The 19,705-nt window shown below is 34.6% G+C and overlaps 1 protein-coding gene, 1 long non-coding RNA gene and 1 pseudogene across 3 annotated transcripts; 1 reads left to right on the top strand and 2 right to left on the bottom strand.

Moving 5' to 3' along the window:
• Nucleotides 1-12,271: 12,271 nt before the first annotated feature.
• LOC137812704 (6-phosphogluconate dehydrogenase, decarboxylating 1, chloroplastic-like) lies at nucleotides 12,272-12,913 on the bottom strand (annotated as a pseudogene).
• A 54-nt stretch (nucleotides 12,914-12,967) lies between these two features.
• LOC137812705 (uncharacterized) lies at nucleotides 12,968-15,949 on the top strand. Of its 2 annotated transcripts, XR_011081275.1 has the most exons (4): nucleotides 12,968-13,290; nucleotides 13,722-13,796; nucleotides 14,307-14,378; nucleotides 14,473-15,949. It is a non-coding gene; the product is annotated as an uncharacterized lncRNA (long non-coding RNA). The 2 variants fall into 2 exon arrangements; XR_011081276.1 differs by lacking the exon at nucleotides 14,307-14,378.
• On the bottom strand, nucleotides 14,390-15,764 carry LOC137812703 (uncharacterized). The gene is made up of 2 exons (XM_068614872.1): nucleotides 15,579-15,764; nucleotides 14,390-15,469 (listed from the first exon to the last, which is right to left on the bottom strand). Coding segments are annotated over exons 1-2 (894 nt in total). The 5' UTR covers nucleotides 15,580-15,764; the 3' UTR covers nucleotides 14,390-14,576.
• Nucleotides 15,950-19,705: the final 3,756 nt, after the last annotated feature.

Below are 19,705 nucleotides of genomic sequence, written 5' to 3'. Positions count from 1 at the left end.
GGAATAAATCGTTGTTATTTAAATTAAAATCATAAAATATATAAAAATGTATAAATTCATAAATTATGGGTTATTTTATATTTATTTTAAAAATTAATACTTATAAGTGCTTATATTTTAATATAAAATATTATTCAAATTTAGCACTTATCAATTTCTTTAAAGTGAGGAGGTTAAAGTAAGTAACAAGTCAAATATTCATGATTTATTTTATGTATGTGCATGTGATGCTGCTTACTGATTATCCGAAGTAACACTATAGAAGAAAAGATTGATCCCTGCATTTAATATTTTATGTGAAACATAATAAAGAGTTTCTTAACAAAATATGATGAGAATTGTGTTGAGTCCTGTAAAGCAAGAAGTATTTTACAATGTTGAAGTATTAAGAAATTTAATAGTTTATATTTCTATGCATTCATAATTTCTTGTGCAAGTGATATCTATTTTTTCTGTAACCAGGGTATATAGACATCTATTACACTCCTTCAGTCTCTCCCTCACATGATTATTCCATTTTGGAAATATTGGATCCAAACCTTGGTTAAGGTACCTAATCACCAAACCATTTATGCATGTGATATTGATGGTTGATTGAAATTGCCACTTTAGTCTGTAGAAATAGATGATCACGGTATAGGCGCCTGACTCTTGTGATTTGTTTGAAGAAATTCATGAATTTCTTGGCAAAATATGATGAGAATTGTGTTGAAGGTCTATGTATCAAGCCAAATGTGGTCGGAACATCAAATAAAACTTTAATGTATCATGGTTTCCTGTTCCTTTCGTTTTAGGTGATTTTGGTGTATCTGCAAATTGATTTTCTTTCTTTCTCGCTTTGTACCTTTACATGCTTCTGCACCTGTAAGGTTTTATGCTTCTTGTCATGCCTTAATGACCAAATTTTTAGTTTTACCTTTTGTTAAATGAAAGCGTGCTTTTATATTCTTTTTCTTTGGACAACCTTGTGGAGGTAGGACTCGGTAATGCTTTTGTGATGTTTTTTTGGAGTTTACGCAACTTTCTTTTTTGCTTCGCAACTTTCTTTTTTGTTGTTTCAGTTTATTAAATTTAGTGCCACACTTTACAGTTGTACGAGACTAATTAACAAATGCAAATTGCTTCATGCCATTGAGAAACCCCGGCCAGAAAATATTTAATGGTACAAGAGAGTTAAAAGACTAATTCAATTCTTCATTTATCTGTAAAACTATTCCTTCATTTGTAGTCAGAATCATGCTTTGTTCATTTCAACGATCTGAGTGTTTTAAGTACTGCAACGTGATAAAAAAAGAAAAAGGTGATCTGTCAGATCTTTATGGAACAGTTTCGAATTGCGGAATTCGCGAATGCATGCAATTTAGAGTACTTATGAAATAGCGTACTGGATCCTTGTGGTCTTGTCCTACTATTCAATAAAACCAATAATTAATGTTAGTTCCATTTGTAATTTTTGCATTTGGAAAGAATGGCTATAGGTTCAGTTTAGTCTATTTTATTTATTTACTTTGTTTGGGTTTGAATAGTTGGTGTTCAATTTCCTTCAAGCTATTCACATCTGCTGCAAATTACTTGAACTCAAGGATGTTGTCAAAGTTTGATGAATGAGATTGAGGGTTTAGTTCAGAGAGACGTATTTTGAAACACAGAGCTGGGTGTTCTTCAAAGTGGCAAAAACAATGCATTTTGAAATAGTTTATCACAATTAATTGTTTGTTGCAGTGAGTACTCGATGCAGCTGAATGCCTCGAATTAAAGTTCTTTAAGTTCAAGATGACGTGATCAGTTCCATGAAAGAAGCTGCATCCAAGGAACTTTTTGAGTGTGAGTCATCATCATGATCATGTGTACAGAAACCTTCTTAAAGATCTCATTGTTCAGGTCAGTTAAATTTTTAATATGATACACCCACCATGCACTAATGTGCATGTGACATTTTATTCTTCTGTTTTAATTGTTGATTTAATATTTTTAGGTAACTGTTCATAAAATCATTTAAGAGTTAAAATATTTAAGAGTTAGTTACTGTAAGTATTATAAATGTAATTGTTAGCAAAAAAATCAACGAGCTATCTTCTTGAGGGATATGTAGAGTGCATCAATGGAAGGAGGTTCCAATTTTTCAGCAATGACACCACCTGTCTTTCACGAAGACAATTATCAAATGTGGGTTGTTCGTATGGAGACCTACCTACATGCATTGGATTTATGGGAAGTTGTTGAAGAGGACTATGAAATTCAGTCCCTTTCAGAAAACCCTAATGTGGCACAAGTAAAATCACAAAAGGAAAAGAAGATGTAAAGATCAAAGGCAAAGCATGTCTATTTGCAGCTGTATCTCCTATGGTATTCACAAGGATAATGTCCTTGAAGTTAGCAAAAGAAATTTGGGATTACCTCAAGGCAAGGCAGAATATGAAGGTGATGAGAGGATTCGTGGAATGCAAGTGCAGAATTTAATCAGGGAGTTTGAACTGCAGAGAATGAAAGAGTCAGAATCCGTACCTTGACAGACTTCTAAGCATTGCCAACAAAGTGAGGTTGAGGTTGCTTGGATCTGTGTTAAAAGATTCAAGAATTGTGGAAAAACTGCTAGTAACGGTTCCAGAGAAGTTTGAAGTCACCATAACAACCCTAGAGAACATAAAAGACCTATAAAAAATTTCTCTTGCAGAGCTCTTAAATGCTTTACAAGCTACAAGCACAAGAACAAAGAAGAGCCATGAGACAAGATGAAGCAATAGAAGGAGCCTTAACAACCAAACATGAAGGTGGCTGGAGAAACAAAGATAGCAACATCAAGCAGAACCAGCAAAAAAATGGAGAAGTTGTTGCACACAATAACAACAAAAGGAGAAATTACCCTCATTGATAACTTCTTTGTGATCAGCAGGTTCACATACTACAATGTTACATCTATGATATATGTCAGAGAGTAATCGATTGCCTTTAATTGGTGGATCATCTTCCATTTTAGATTTTTGCATCTTGAAAAGCCCTTGATCAGACGGCTCCTCCTGAAATAGACCTAATGAGAAACTTTTGCCTCTCATTTGTACCTTGAACAAATCTTGTCATGTAGCATCGTTGATCAAACAGTGGTTATCTTCAAAAAACACCTTGAAGCCTTTTTGCAGCAACTGGCCAACACTCAATAAATTTTTGTCTATGTTAGGTACATATAAAACATCAGTAATAGTTTTAGTATCTGAATGTGTTGCTACAACAATGGTTCCTATTCCTTTTACTGAAATGTGACTCCCATGGCCTATCTTGACCTTTGAAATTTTTGAAGACTTCAACTCCTTGAAAAGTTGTTTGTCATAAATCTTGTTATTTGTGCATCCACTATCAATTAGGCTAGATGCACTTGAAATATTGCTGGAGAAATCAGTTGCAACGAAAAGTACATCCTCCTCCTCATTTGCAATTTGAGCATCTACATCTTGTTGCTCACTTTGATTTCTACAAATGACTGTTTCATGCCCAAGTTGATTCCATTTAGCATCAGGCCTTATCCAACACTTAAACGGTGGATGACCTAACTTGTTGCAATGCTTGCAAGGAGGGTAATTTCTCTTTTTGTTGTTATTGTGTGCAGCAACTTCTCCATTTTCTTGCTGGTTCTGCTTGATCTGGCTACCTTTGTTTCTCCAACCACCTTCATGATTGGCGGTTAAGCTCCTTCTATTGCTCCATCTTCTCTCATGGCTCTTCTTTGTTCTTGTGCTTGTAAAGCATTTAAGAGCTCTGCAAGAGAAATTTTTGATAGGTTCTTTGTGTTCTCAGGGTTGTTATGGTGACTTCAAACTTCTTTGGAACCGTTACAAGCAGTTTTTCCACACAATTCTTGAATCTTTTAACACAAATCCAAGCAACCTCACTTTGTTGGCAATGCTTAGAAATCTGTCAGAGTACTCTTTTTACGGATTTTGACTCCTTCATTCTCTCCAGTTCAAACTCCCTGATTAGATTTAGCACTTGCATCCCACGAATCCTCTCATCACCTTCATATTTGGCCTTGAGGAAATCCCAAATTTCTTTTGCTGACTTCAAGGACATTATACTTGTGAATACCATAGGAGATACAACTGCAAATAGACATGCTTTTGCCTTTGATATTTTCATATTCTTTTCCTTATGTGATTTTATTTGTGCCATAGTAGGGTTTTCTGGAAGGGACTGAATTTCTTCTTCTACAGCTTCCCATACGAACAACCCACATTTGATAATTGTCTCCATCAAAGACAAGTGGGTGTCATTGCTGAAAAATTGAAACCTCCTTCCATTGATGCACTCTACTAACATCACAGATCTTCAAGAAGATAGTTGTGATACCAATTGTTGGTTTTTTTGAATAAATCAAAGGAAGATATTTTATTATCATTGCTAACTATTACATTTGCAGTAACTGACTCTTAAATGATTTTATGAGCAGTTAAATCAACAATTAAAACAGAATAATAAAATATCACTTATCCAGTACAAAATTGGTAAACCTCTTCAAGACCTGTATGGACTCACTTGACCTTTTCAAATATTCACTTATCTTTGAGTAAATATGAAACGAAAGACTGACATGAGTTTAAGGAAGATAATAACAATTTAATGCTGAGATATAGGACGTTAGAAGGACAAAGGAGACCAAAAGTAAGACGGAAAGCCAACAGAGAATGAAGATAATTAGAATATTGGATACTTAGAAAATTTCGTGGAAGTCATTAAGATTTGCCATTGAGCTAGGAAAAAGACAAAGTTCTTTAAACAAAAGTTTGTGAACTTGGAGCTATTGCTCTCACTCAAATAACTTGTATGTAGCATTGTGTTTCACACCCCAATTTACGTATCTTCTTGGGTAGTTCTATTAAACTTCATTCCACAATATTTTACTAGTATACAGTTTCTATTGATTTAGTACCAAATTCGGTAAGTTCTTTTTGTCCCTGTCTATTTCTGTGCCTTTGTAATTTCTAGACTGGTCCAGGAGATCCTTTTCACTAATTGTTCCTCACATTTCTTTTCAAAAACATTTAAACTCTTTATATAAATCAATGTATACCATTTTTTTAGGCTATTTGTCCTGCATCTTTATATATTCTTCTTTCACCTTCATAAATTTTCATATTTCTAAAAATACCTCTATGTAATATTCTGGATTACATAATCCGAAAGTCTTTTTAAAAATTCGTAATTAGTTTCTGGATTACATAATCCGAAAGCTTTTTTTCAGGCGCATGATTAGTTTCTGAATTATGTAATCCGAAAATATTTTTTAGCTTCCGGATTACATAATCTAAAACTCTTTTTTCCAAGGCATGCCCGAATTCTGAAAGCTATTTTCATATCGTGTATGGAGGTGGCAGAAGAACTTATGGAGGTGCAGGAAGAAACGGTCCATTTTTTATAAACTATTAAACTTTTTATATAAACTCCTCATGTAAATAGGTGTATATAAGAAAAATTAAGAATATTCATTTATGCATTTTTTATTTTTTTAATGTCTATAAGAGTATAGAGAGAAGGAGAGATTTAGAGAGAAGAAAGATAGAGAATGAGTAATCTTTATTATATGATTCAGTACTTGATGTACAGGGAAGGCTGGGTATTAATAGTACCCAGTGCAGTAGTAATACAAAGTAAATGTAAGCAGTTAAGACTGTTATATACAGTTGATACTGTTATACCTAATAACAGTTACTACTGTTATACCTAATATCCCCCCTTTAAATTGATGGTTTAGGATACACCATTAATTTATGCGAGAAGGCTGAAAACGGGCCAACACTTAAAGGTTTCGTAAAGACATCAGCGATCTGTAGTGTAGCAGGGACATGTAGAAGTTGTAACTGCTTTTGTTGGATAGCATCACGAACAAAATGAAGGTCAAGTTCAAAGTGCTTGGTCTTGGAGTGCATAATGGGATTGGATGCAAGGAGAACAGCGCCCAGATTATCAGATCGAATGGTGGGAAGAGTAGGAGGAAGACGAAGTTCAGTGAGCAGATTCTGTATCCACTTGAGTTCAGCAAGCGTGGCAGCAATGCTGCGATATTCAGCTTCAGTGGAGCTGCGAGAAACAACCTTTTGTTTCTTTGAAAGCCAAGCAACAGGATTCGATCCAAGATAAACAACAAGGCCTGAGGTGGATTTCCTGTCATCAGGGTCAGAACCCCAATCAGCATCAGCAAAGGCATTTAGTGTGAGTTGGGATGGGCGCCGAAGATGAAGCCCATGAGTGGTACTGCCAGCAAGGTAGCGGAGAATACGTTTAACAACATTCCAGTGGTGATGTTGAGGGTTGTTCATGAACTGGCACGCTCTGTTGACGCTATAGGCGAGTTCTGGATGAGTGATGAGTATATATTGAAGCGAGCCTACCACTGAGCGATAGAGGGAAGGATCGTCTACAGCAGTGGTAGCGTCTTTTGTTAGACGAGTTGTGGAGAGCATGGGTGTTGGTTGAGACTTGGAGGAGAGCATGTGGGTTTTATGGAGGAGATCTTGAATATATTTGGTTTGAGAGAGATGTAAGCCTCCATCCAATGTCCAAGTGGCTTCAACACCGAGAAAATAGTGGAGAGTGCCAAGATCTTTTAGAGCAAAATGTTGACTGAGGGAGTAAATCAGACGCTGAATGGCAGTGTTAGAATTCCCTGTAATTAGAATATCATCAACATAAATTAGGACAAAAAGAGTAACGTTATTGTGGAAGTGAAGAAAGAGGGAGGTGTCACTTTTAGTGGGATGAAAACCAAGAGAGATTAAAGTGGTACTTAGCTTGTGAAACCAGGATCTAGGTGCTTGTTTCAACCCATAGAGAGCTTTGTTAAGTTTGCAAACAGTGTTGGAGTCACCAGTTTCAAAGCCAGGAGGTTGAACCATGTATACAGATTCCTCAAGATCACCATACAAAAAGGCGTTATTAATATCAATTTGATTAACATACCAGTTTAATTGAAGAGCTAGAGTAAGGATAATACGTATGGTGACAGGTTTTATCACAGGACTGAATGTTTCAAAATAGTCAAAACCTTGTTGTCGATGAAAACCTTTGGCGATGAGGCGAGCTTTATTTCGCTGGAAAGAGCCATCAACATTGTATTTTATTTTGAAAATCCATTTGCAACCAATGGGTTGAACCCCAAGAGGAAGAGTGGTGAGAATCCAGGTGTTGTTCGTGGTTAGAGCAGCAAGCTCTTCCTGCATGGCAGAAAGCCATTGGGGAAGATGTAAGGCTTCTTTGGTGGATTTGGGAAGAGGCAAAACAGGTGCAGCAGTAAAAGCACTTGGACCAAGTAGAGCAGTTTTTGCGCGTGTAAGCATGGGGTGAGTGTTTTGAGGAGCAGGATTGAGGGGAGTGAAAGTAGTGGAAGACAAGTCAGAGTGAGATGACATAGAAGCAGTGGAATCAGGATGTTCATGGGAAGAATCTGAGGTGGTTGGTTGTGAGTCAGGAGGTGCTGGTTGAGATACAGAAACAGGCGGTTGCTGAAAAACAGTTAAAGAGGGGGAAGAATCGGAGTGGGGGCTATTAATGGGTGAAGAAACAGAAGAGAAAGGGTTAGATGAAACAGCATAGGGAAAAACAGATTCATTAAAAGTAACATGACGAGTAATATACATACGCCCAGTTGGAGAGAGGCACATGTAACCTTTTTGATTGGAGGCATAGCCAAGAAACACACACAAAGATGAACGAAAACTCATTTTATGTTTATTATATGGGCGAAGAAGAGGATAACACGCACATCCAAAGGTTTTGTAAAAAGAATAATCAGGGTGTGAGTTAAACAACAGATAATATGGACTTTGATTGTTTAAAACAGATGTGGGTAAAACATTAATAATGGAAACAGCAGTAGTGAAAGCATAGCCCCAAAAATGCATGGGTAATTTTGAACAAGCAAGTAAAGTCAATCCTATATCAACAATATGCCTATGCTTACGTTCAACAGAACCATTTTGTTCATGAGTGTGAGGGCAGGTTAGACGATGAGATATGCCATTAGATAACAAGAAAGATTTAAAACAGAGAAATTCTTTTGCATTGTCAGTTTGAATGCTTAATAGAGGAAAACCAGTTTGTTTTTCAACATATAATTTGAAAGATTTGAAAACAGTAAGGGCTTGAGATTTAGCATGAATTAAGTAGAACCAAACATATCTAGTATAGGCATCCACAAAAGAGATGTAGTAAGTAGCACCATTAGTTGCAGGGGTAGCAGACGACCCCCAAATGTCAATGAAAACAAGCTGTAAAGGTTTAGAGTATATAGTTTGAGAAGCAGTAAAAGGAAGCTGATGGGACTTGCCAACAACACAGGACTCACAGAATGCACGTTTAGCAGTAAAAGGTATATTACAAATCTTCATAATTTGGTGAATCACTCTTGGTTGGGCATGACCAAACCGGGAGTGCCACAAATGATAAGCAGAAGAGCCAGTAGTAATAGCAGTATTGTGAGCAGAATAGAGTGCAGTTTGAACAAGATTTGGAAACATATAAAGACCATCTTTAAGCTTGCCTTGGAGCAGGATTTCGTTGGTTCCCTGTCGTTTAACAAGGCAAACATCAGCATGAAACTCAAAGTAAACGTGATTATCACTTGCAAACCTAGAAACACTTAACAAATTTTTAGAAATATTAGGCACATGCAGAAGATGTTGTAAGGAGAAGGTATTATGGGTATTAAGATCTGTAAAACTGGCAGATCCAATAAAAGTAATAGGAAGCTGGAAACCATTACCTATAGCCACCTTTTCCGAACCTGTGTAAGGAGTGGTTGTGGAGAGATTGTTGCTGTTGGCAGTGAGATGGTGGGAGGCACCACTATCAGGATACCAAAGCGGGTCATGGAGAGTATTGGGAGTTCCGAGGATCGAAGGTTCATCATCACCAAGAGATCTAGAAAAATGGGCAGTATTAGCAGTAACTTGAGATTGGGTAGAAGAATCAAATCTATGCCAGCAGTGAAGAGCAGTGTGGCCATATTTTCCACAAATTTGGCATTGCACCCGGGTTGAAGAAGAATTAGATGGTGTTTTGGGGAAGTTCTTGGATGGTGTAAAACGAGGTTTTGAATAAAACCGTTGTTTAGCAGGAGCAGCGGGGCGGAAGGAGGAGGGATAATTTGTAGAACTGGAGTTGTAATGAGAGAAAGAATGTGGGACAGAAGCAATATTGGCCTGCAAAATGTGATCAACCGATTGTTTATTCCTTTCAATACGATTTTCTTGGGCAAGAAGCAGCGCTTCAATGTCTGCTACTGTGTATGGGTCAAGGCGAGATGTGACAGAGGTGATAAAAGGGTCGTATTCGTCAGATAGCCCATCAAGAACAGCTTCAATGTGATCTTCTGGAGAAATTGGACAACCCACAGCAGCCAATTGGTCCACGGTTTTCTTGATATCAAGAAGGTAGGCAGAGATGGAGCGATCCTTCTTGGGTGTACGCAGTTGCTGTTTGTGCTTCTTTATTTGAGCACGAGTTTGAGATGCATAATGGGTCTGGAGTTTTTCCCAGACTTGGTTTGAAGTTTCCAGTCCAACCATCTGAGTTAGGATACCTGCAGTCATGGATGCCAATAACCAGGCCAAGATTGCCTGATCTTGACGATCATACTGGATGTATTTTGTATTAACAATTGGGGAAGAGTCTTCTTCGGCAGAGATGAAGCGCGGAGGAGTGCAAGAACCATCCAGAAAATAAAGAAGGTCAAGGCTGCGAAGGGTAGCATTAACCTGCTGCCGCCAGACAAGGAAATTGTCTGGATCCAGTTTCAGAGGGATTGGGGTATGAAAGATATGAGGGAGAAGAACCTTGGGCTTGGAGGAAAAATTTTCAGAATTGGGTTCAGTGGTAGATGATGAGGCCATTTTTGGCTCTGGATACCATATAAGAGTATAGAGAGAAGGAGAGATTTAGAGAGAAGAAAGATAGAGAATGAGTAATCTTTATTATATGATTCAGTACTTGATGTACAGGGAAGGCTGGGTATTAATAGTACCCAGTGCAGTAGTAATACAAAGTAAATGTAAGCAGTTAAGACTGTTATATACAGTTGATACTGTTATACCTAATAACAGTTACTTTCAATCCGATATACACAAATACAAATAAATCAATTCAAAACTTTGAAAACTGAACAAATAGAAAGCCAAACAAACCAAATAAAAAAAAATATATCAAGTTCTTTTATTGTGATTTTTCAGATTTGATTTTGAAAACTAACCGAACAAAATCAAATTTTTAGCTATACATAAATTTATTTTACTCATGTTTATATCTTTATTTCTTATATCTTCATAAAATTAATGTATAACCTGTACTTATTTATGAAAATTATATTCAATTAAGTTTTTTTTTTGTAACTATTTGAATAAAGTATTTGACGTATCTATCAAGTTATGTAAATTTATTTTTCATGGTCTATAACAGAAGTGTTATACTATTATATTTCAACGGCACGAAAGCTTTTTCAGGTCCAAGACAAGCTCATGCTTGGGGATATAAACAATCTGGGGTAACGAAACAATACAATCGAAAACCTCAAGCAACAACTTGTGGAAACAGCTGCTTTCGGATCTGCAACAGGGAGAAAGAAACTTCATAAGAATCTAATCGTTTGACATGATTTACCTGTTCATCATCTCAAAATAATTACATCCCTTTCCCAAGAAGAAAGAAAATAAAGAAGAATGCTAGATGTGATAACATCAACTTATCTAATGACAAACCAATTCCTAAAAAATATCCAAAGTAACCATACCAGAGAGAAAGTTCGCCAATAACGGATTGGATTAATGGGTTGATGTCATAGGTTATGTTAAATGAATCAAATTATCTATTGAAAAAATGGTACAATTACTTGATTATAATTTTTTATAAACAATTATGCAGCTTGGAAATTTTGAAGAATAACCTGAGAATTGTTAGGTTAAATTAAAGCAGGCCTCGAACATAAATGATAACTAAAGTCCATCAGAGCAAATGATTTGCCTGATGTTTTCTTTTATTTCAATGTTAAATATCTAAAACATAACCCACTTTTCTTCTTGGAAATCATATGGAAGTCAACTGCATAAGCAATTCAGCAGCAAATATCTAACAACGAGGATACAAATCACAGCATAAGAATTACTATGCACAAAAATTAATTTACCTCAGGGAGCTTTTTACGAAACACTACATCAAGTCGTGCATCAATAGTATTTTCACACACAATCTTTCCATCACAAGAAGCTAGCACCACCCCACCAGAACTGAATTTAAAAAAAAATATAATCAGGTGTGCTACAACTGAAATTTAAATATCTAAGCAGCTAACAGCTAATACGATTTTAGGAAGCATCCCCAATTGTAGTTGGTGACAATTACTACGGACAGAAAATTTGAAATTGATACTTTTCTCATAAGATAATGTTAAATTATAATTAACCAAGAGGAAAAAGTAAAACATAGGGTAAGAAAGTAAATCCTTGATTGGCCAGGACGAACAATTAGTTAAGATTTAATTGTAATACAACTTTACCAGTACATATCATGAGCATTGTGATGAGTGGGTCCAGGAGAAAGATAGACTTGGTTGTCAACAATTATCTCTGTGGGATCAACATTTTCTTTGTCACTTCATTCAACTTCCTTGTTAAGCAGAACCCTTCATAGATAGCCTTTTCTAAGACACCAACAACCACTTCTGATACTAATTGATAAGTATCCAAGTAATTGGGGAACCCACCCTAAAAAACCGCTTAAATATTCCACCGAGCATCTTGTAATCCCTAAGTTGCTATCACAAAACAATCAATGATGTTAACACAATGGCGTCTCAGGTAATATAAATTAGCAATGAAGATATTAGTTACAGATACAATGTTGTGCCATCATCACAAATAATACAAAAGAGGGGCACAACACAATAATAAATAACATTAACAACAATTGCCTATGTGCAAGGCTCTTACCAAAAAAAATGGAAACAACAGTCTGATATCAATACTTGGCAAAACAGCAAAATAAAATTATCAAACCATTTTAACTGACCTGAACAATGAGATGTTTAAGAAGGTTTCTGTACACATGATCATAATGATGACTCACACTCTGTGTTTCAAAATACGTCTCTGAACTAAACCCTCAATCTCATTCATCAAACCTTGACAATATCTTTGAGTTCAAGTAATTTGCAGCAGATGTGAATAGCTTGAAGGAAATTGAACATCAACAATTCAAACCCAAACAAAGTAAATAAATAACACAGACTAAACTAAACCTATAGCCATTCTTTCCAAATGCAAAAATTAAAAATGGAACTAACATTAATTATTGGTTTTATTGAATAGTAGTACAACTCAAACAAGTCCCTCTGAGCCTGAACAAGGTTGCCGGCAGCCTGGCCCTCCGGTAGGTATCAAAGTTCCCCGAGTACTAATCCCAGCTGAAACCACCAACCCCACAACCGTCTACGCAACCTGACTCTGCACCATTTCTCTTGAAACTCTGGATCCACTCTCAAACTAGCCAAATTAGGGTTCCTGTGATAAGCCTTCTGATCCCGTGCAAGAACACTTTCCTTATATGATGTATCCTCACTTCCAAATCCTAGGCAATTCTCCAAAATTCACGTTCCACTCTTTCTCACCCTCATCAAATTCATCCCCTGAGCATAGCTACAAATCTTTGAAGCATACAAAGCCCGCCTAACATCATCAATCAACCTCTTCTTATCCACCCCACTGACACTAGTTCTCTCCAATTCATCACTCAACCCCGCCTCCTTCAACACCGTCGCAGTATTCTCCCTCTCCTCCTTTAACCCACTCAAGTACCTGCAATCCAACGACGCCACAATCGTCGGGGCAGCTATCGGCAGTCCCGCCGCCTGCTGCACCGTCCATTTCCCCGTCCCCTTCATTCCTGTCTTGTCCAAAATCTCTTCATAAAGACAATGTTCTTGAACAGGATCAAGAAGGCTTATGAGAGGAATCTAATTTGACTAGTCTAATTCTGGATGCTGAGTTTGCAAAGAGAATGATACAGAGACAGGCTGCGTGGAGACAGGTTGTGGGGTTGGCCGTTTCAACTGGGATTAGTATGGGACTTATACATATGAGAGGGTTGCCCTGGGGCTTTCCATACCGAGTGAACAAAGCTTGCATAAAAAGTGGGACTGGAGTTGATGCTCTCAATTGATGCGTTTGAACTGTAATTGTTTGATTCTTTGAGGATAGGCAGAGTAAAATGAAGGCATGTCATTTGGCTTCCATTGGCTTTTGCTTCAGTAGAGTACAGGTTGTTGGCTTTTGCTTCAGTAGAGTAGAGGTTGTTGGCTTTTGCTTCAGTAGAGTACAAGTTGTTGGCTTTTGCTTCAGTAGAGTACAATTTGTTATGTTCTTGTCGAGTGTATATTTGTTTGAAATTAGAGTTATAATTGCATTTTTGGATTTGATTCCTCTAAGTGAGGAAGGTTAAAGTAAGTAATCTGGTCAAATGTTCATGATTTATTTTATGTATGTGCATGTGATGCTGGTTACTTGATTATCCGAAGTAACACTATAGAAGAAAAGATTGATCCCTGCATTTTATATTTTATGTGAAACATAATAAAGAGTTTCTTAACAAAATATGAAGAGAATTGTGTTGACTCCTGTAAAGCAAGAAGTATTTTACAATGTTGAATTATTAAGAAATTTAATAGTTTATATTATTTTTTCTGTAACCAGGTATCTAGACTCCTTCAGTCTCTCCCTCACATGATTGGTCCATTTTGGAAATATTGGATCCAAACCTTGGTTAAGGTACCTAATCACCAAACCATTTATGCATGTGATGTTGATGGTTGATTGAAATCGCCACTTTAGTCTGTAGAAAGAGATGATCATGGTATAGCGCCTGATTCTTGTGATTTGTTTGAACAAATTCATGAATTTCTTCGCAAAATATGATGAGAATTGTGTTGAAGGTCTATGTATGTATCAAGCCAAATGTGGTCGAAACATCAAATAAAGCTTTAATAATCATGTTTTCCTGTTCCTTTCATTTTAGGTGTATCTGCAAATGGATTTTCTCTCTTTCTCGCTTTGTACCTTCACATGCTTGTGCACCTGTAAGGTTTTATGCTTCTTGTCGTGCCTTGATGACCAAATTTTTATTTTTACCTTTTGTTAAATCAAAGCGTGCTTTATATTGTTTTTCTTTGGGCAACCTTGTGGAGGTAGGACTCGGTAATGCTTTTGTGATGTTTTTTTGGAGTTTACGCAACTTTTTTTTTTGCTTCAGTTTAATAAATTTAGTACCACACTTTACAGTTGTATGAGACTAATTAACAAATGCAAATTGCTTCATGCCATTGAGAAACCCCGGCCAGAAAATATTTAATGGTACAAGAGAGTTAAAAGACTAATTCAATTCTTGATTTATCTGTAAAACTATTCCTTCATTTGTAGTCAGAATCATGCTTTGTTCATTTCACAGAACGAACGAACCATGTTTGTTAAACATTCACTGACAAAAGAGTATTAGCTAAGTGACAAGGGTAAGTAATTGGGGAAAAGATTACAAGGGGAAGATGCAGTGAACTAGAGAACGCCGCTCTCAAGAACTGGCTGAGTTCTTGTCACCGCTGCTGAGGGCATTTTACTATTGCCAACCCATCTACTTTCAAGAACCTGATCATCATTGGCTTGTTTTTCCATGGCTAGAATCCTCTTTGTCTTGAGAAGTCTCACAGAAGAAAATCCCGCATAGCCAACTATAATAAAACCAAAGAATCCAACCACAAAGCCAATCACCCACAGATACCATCTTCCCCTCTTCTTCTCCAATGGGAGCACTACCGAGAAGTGACCCTGGTCTCTTGAGTAACACACTCCAGGGGAACTCATCTCAGTAAGTTGAAATGAACCATTGGCATTGAAAGCTACACATCTCACCCTTGAGTTGATGTGACCCCTACCCATAAATGTAATGTTAGGAAATTGAATATAGATAGGTTGTCCCATTGTGTTGAGAGTGAGGTTTCTTTCAGTTGTGTCCGTTACATTTGAGGCATCGAAAACCACGAAGCCAACAACAGAAGAGATGAGTGAGTAACCTGGCAAATTGTAGTAGAGGGTTGACCAGTTGCCCAAGTTTTGGTACACAATAGCCAACCTCTTGACGTGGGGAATGGACACAGTTCTTGGTGGGATCCGAAAGTAGCTAAAGTTGGCACCTTTGTTCCAGAGCCTTCTGCTTCTAAGACGTACTACTGAAATATCCATACCAGACAGGTTCCTTGGAAGAAGAGCATCATACAGAGCACCGGTTTGAGGCCTGTGCTTGACCAGTGACCTGAAAGCAAAATCTTGAACCAAGGAACTCAATGATTCACTTGCAGGAGTGTTGCCCAAGCTGTGCACCAAGGAGCAGCAACACAACGTGAGAAGCAGCACCCAGATGAAATCCCAGTTCATATTGTATCCCATGGACACTTCAAACAAAGAACAAAGATCTGTGTTAGGTCTTGTCGATTTCATTTGTTTAATATAGAGATTGTTGTATATGTAAAAATAGGAAGCAGCAAGTCCAATGATGGTTACTTTCAACAAAGAAGAAGCATGCTCAGGTTTGGGTCCCATGTAGTGACTCCAGAGGGAAGAAAGGCTAAAAAAGTGGCAATGGAGTAAGGGGCATTGTGATTCGATGTTATGACTGAAGGGGGGCTAATTGGGCTTGTGCCTTTGAGAGAATCTTTGTTACTACAATGACAGAAAGCATGCGTTGATTGCTCAATTTCTCCCCCTCAGTGGGAGGCATATCTAGAAAATGGAAATCATGAATAATTCCACTAGGAAATCAAAATACCCAATTTAGGCCCGTCAAGCCATAGAAAGTGCCATTGTATTCTGCACCCCTGTATATTCATGTTCCACCCCATAAAAATTGAATTTTAAATTTTACTTTCTAGAAATATGTATTTTGGATGGTATATTTTAAAATACAAAATTATGTATTTTAGATTGTGAATTTCAGAATATAAAATATATATGCCTGATTATGCATTCTAAAATACAAGTATTTTTGAATCCATAATCCATAATTCATGTTTTATATTTTATGCGTATTTTAGAATGCATAATTTACAATACAATTATCTATTTAAATTTTGTGATTTTTTGTAATTTTTTTTTTTAATTTGTGTAATAAAAAATTGATTTTTTCTAATACAAAATATATTTTTTAACATAGAAATTAATTTTTAAATGATAAAATTATTTTTTAATATAAAATAATATTTATTAATAATAATAATAATCTCATAAATTAATAATAGGAATATTGTCATAAAATTAAGGATAATATTTCCATAAATTCAAATTTATATATAATATCATTTTAAATTTAAGAATGAAAAACCTAAATATGTATTTACACGATTTTTTTTTTAAATGGTACTAATAAAACACAATTTATTTATCTTGATAGTTTTTTTTTTAATTTAAGAATATTAAAAATGAATTAGATTACTTTTATGTAAAAATAGTATTTGTATTAGTAAGTATATTTATTTGTATTAGTAAACAAAAGTTAATTTGTTAAAAAATTAAAATTAGTTTTATCTTCATATAATTATTTTGAATTTATTAAAAAATATTTATCTTTGCTTCTTATTTACCTTAAAAAAAATCCTATAAACACAAATGGATTATATAAACTTTGTGAAGAGTAATATTTTATATATGTTTAAATTTGTGTCTTTACCTGCTGTGTTAAATATTTAAAGAGAACTTTTTATTGTCTTTAATAATCTTATTGATTTCCAACACGGTCTCAAGTACTGTGATATATAAAAAAAATATTGGTATATATTGAATTCCAATCAATTAAACAAAACCGATTCAATTAATCACGTTATTTTCCAGCTTATTTACCAAGTGCATTGGTAGTAGGTCTAATAATAATAAAATTTAAAATTCATAACAAAATTAAAATCAATTATGGAGAAACTTGAAAAATATAATAAAATATGCATAAATGAATAATAAAATCAAATGAAGCATACAAATCATAACATTTTTAACATCTTCCATCAATAAATAATAAATACTCAAATACTAAAAAGATCAAAATATACTGATCCTGTAACGAGTAATAGTCATTTAAATGTGACATTGGTTAAGGTCAACCAATGCTAGTATAAAAGTATATTCTTTGAATGAACAGAAATAAAACAGAAGAGGCTTTGAAAGAGTAAAAAATAATAATAATAATTATATATATATATATGTATAAAGTTTGTTTTGATAATCAATTGAAGCTAACTACTTAAGCTGATTATTTTTTATAATTTTTATGAATATGTAATTATTTATTATATTCTACATTTTATGTTTAATTTTTCCGAGTACTGTTAGCTTCTGCTTCACTAGTACAATCTGTGTTTTTGCGGTATAAGAACAATAAAATTTTGTTCTTCTTGGTGGTGTGTAAAGAAAAAAAGATTGTAGGAAGTAAAAGGAGGGAGTGCTGTGAAAATTCAGACATTCAGATCCATAAATATTGGGCCTATTCAGACAAACCCATCATGGCACTTTCTCCCTGCATCTCCATGCTTTTTTCCTACACCTCCACAGAAAATGTGAAATGACAACTTTATTTTTTTTTCATCTTTTTTATTGACACCTATCTTTCCTTTTTTTTATTCTCAAATTTTGAACAATTTTGTATTCTAAATTCTAGAGTTTGAAAGATTTTTTTTCAAAAATACCTTAAAAATTCTTAAATTCAAAAAGTAAAAGTTATATTTCAAATTTTAGTGTTCAAAATGTATTTTTTTGAGTTTGAAAATATTTTTTCAAACTTTAGAATTCAGAATACAATACAATTTTGTATTCCAGATTTTAGAATTAGTAAGGTATAGGATTATACAATTTGAAATAGAAAAAAAAATAACACTTTTTTGTTAAAGGATAGTTTTGGAATAAAATATTTATGGAGAAACAAAACTATGGAGGTAGAGGATGAAATTGTCACTCATCATCTAGTTCACTCCTTAATCTATCAAGCCCTATAGTCCATTTGGATAACTTTTTCAATGTTGCAAAAAGTTTATTGAGGGATTACTAAATTTAAATAAAATTTATAAATAAAATATAGATACAATTGATGTTTTTATCATTAATAAAAAATATTTTATTTAATTAGATCAAAATAAAGTAGAGATAATTAATCTATTGCTAAGCTGAGTATCAAAATCCTTACCATGTTAATTCATTTTTCTATCCTTTTAGGCAGGGAAAAAAATATTAGAAAAGTCCAATAATACTAACTAACCGCAATACAAAGAAAGATGGAAAGAAACTTGAAGAAAAAACAACGAGTGATAGTGTTGCTGCTTCAGGATAATTTGGGAGTAGGACTGTTTTAAGCTTCAACTCGAGAGAAACAATTGATGAAATAGTTGACTAGTGACATGAGTTGCAGCCAGGTTTCTACAGTTTTCTTTGTCTATTAGAGCATCTGATTAGGTAAATGTTGCAATATGCAATATTATGAGTAGGCTAATTTGTATTTGACCACTCAATTTGTTGAAGCTTTTAGAAAAATGTTACTGTACAAAATAAATGGTCATTATACAAAATAAAATAGAATTAATAAACAAAAAGAAAGAAATGATGGTTCAATTAGTCAGTCCCATTGAAGAAACATTATTGACATTTTTTTCTTTCCATATCTTGAATGTATTCAAACATAGATGTTTATCATAAGTACTCCACAATTAATTTATCATCAAACATTCAATATGTATTACCATCCAATCAAATTTTGTTTTGATAAGTGATGATAGCACAAAATCATGATTTCAGTTGTTTAACTGGGTAAATTAAAATTATGTTTGTATGTTCTTTCTTCTTTTTTACTTTACTTTAAAGTGTCAATCCTACTAAGATTTTGGATTCCATACTAATTAATTACCAAAATCGTAGGAATGCCCTATCAAAAAAATCCAATTTAGACTATGGGAAACTAAGACCAAATTGAACAATGGTAACATGTGGATCAAGAGTGTAATTAAACTATTGTACTATATTTGATTGCATAATACCTAAAGTATTGAAATATCCTATGCTTCTATTTGATAATTAATGGAAAGGTGATATTATGACAGATTACCAAGCATCATCAGCAATATTTTAACTTAAAAGGGCAACCTTACTCAAATCAATTCTGATTATCTAAGGAAATAAGTAAATCTTACCATTCTACCATTTATTGTCCTCAGTGCACATGCTGAAGAGTAATCCAAGAAGAAATTGAACAGGTTGGTATGAGTCATTGGTAATTCTTATTCTACATGCAAATTATTATATGCAATTATTGTACGTTATTGTACGATATTGTACACAATTATTATATGCATATGAGGGAGGTTGTTGTGTTCTATAAGTTGACTTTCTCCCCGTTTATTATGCGAGTAGAATCATATTTTATTTTGTACCACAATCATTTATTTAGTACGATAATCATATTGGTTGAACCATTAATTTTAATTATATGATTATTCTATATTTTCCAACAGAATCTTCATTTGCAAATTAAATGGTAGAAAATTGATATTTTTGAATTGACTATGTTTATTGTAGAGTGTGGTTGTTTGATGTTTGGGTATGTTTTGAAAAAGGAGAATATTGATGTTTGATGTTTGGGTAGGTTTTGAATAGGGAGA

The sequence above is a fragment of the Phaseolus vulgaris genome, chromosome 2 (assembly GCF_000499845.2).
Source record: "Phaseolus vulgaris cultivar G19833 chromosome 2, P. vulgaris v2.0, whole genome shotgun sequence".
In the NCBI taxonomy this organism is placed as follows: domain Eukaryota; kingdom Viridiplantae; phylum Streptophyta; class Magnoliopsida; order Fabales; family Fabaceae; genus Phaseolus; species Phaseolus vulgaris.
This window is presented reverse-complemented; position numbering and strand designations above follow the sequence as displayed.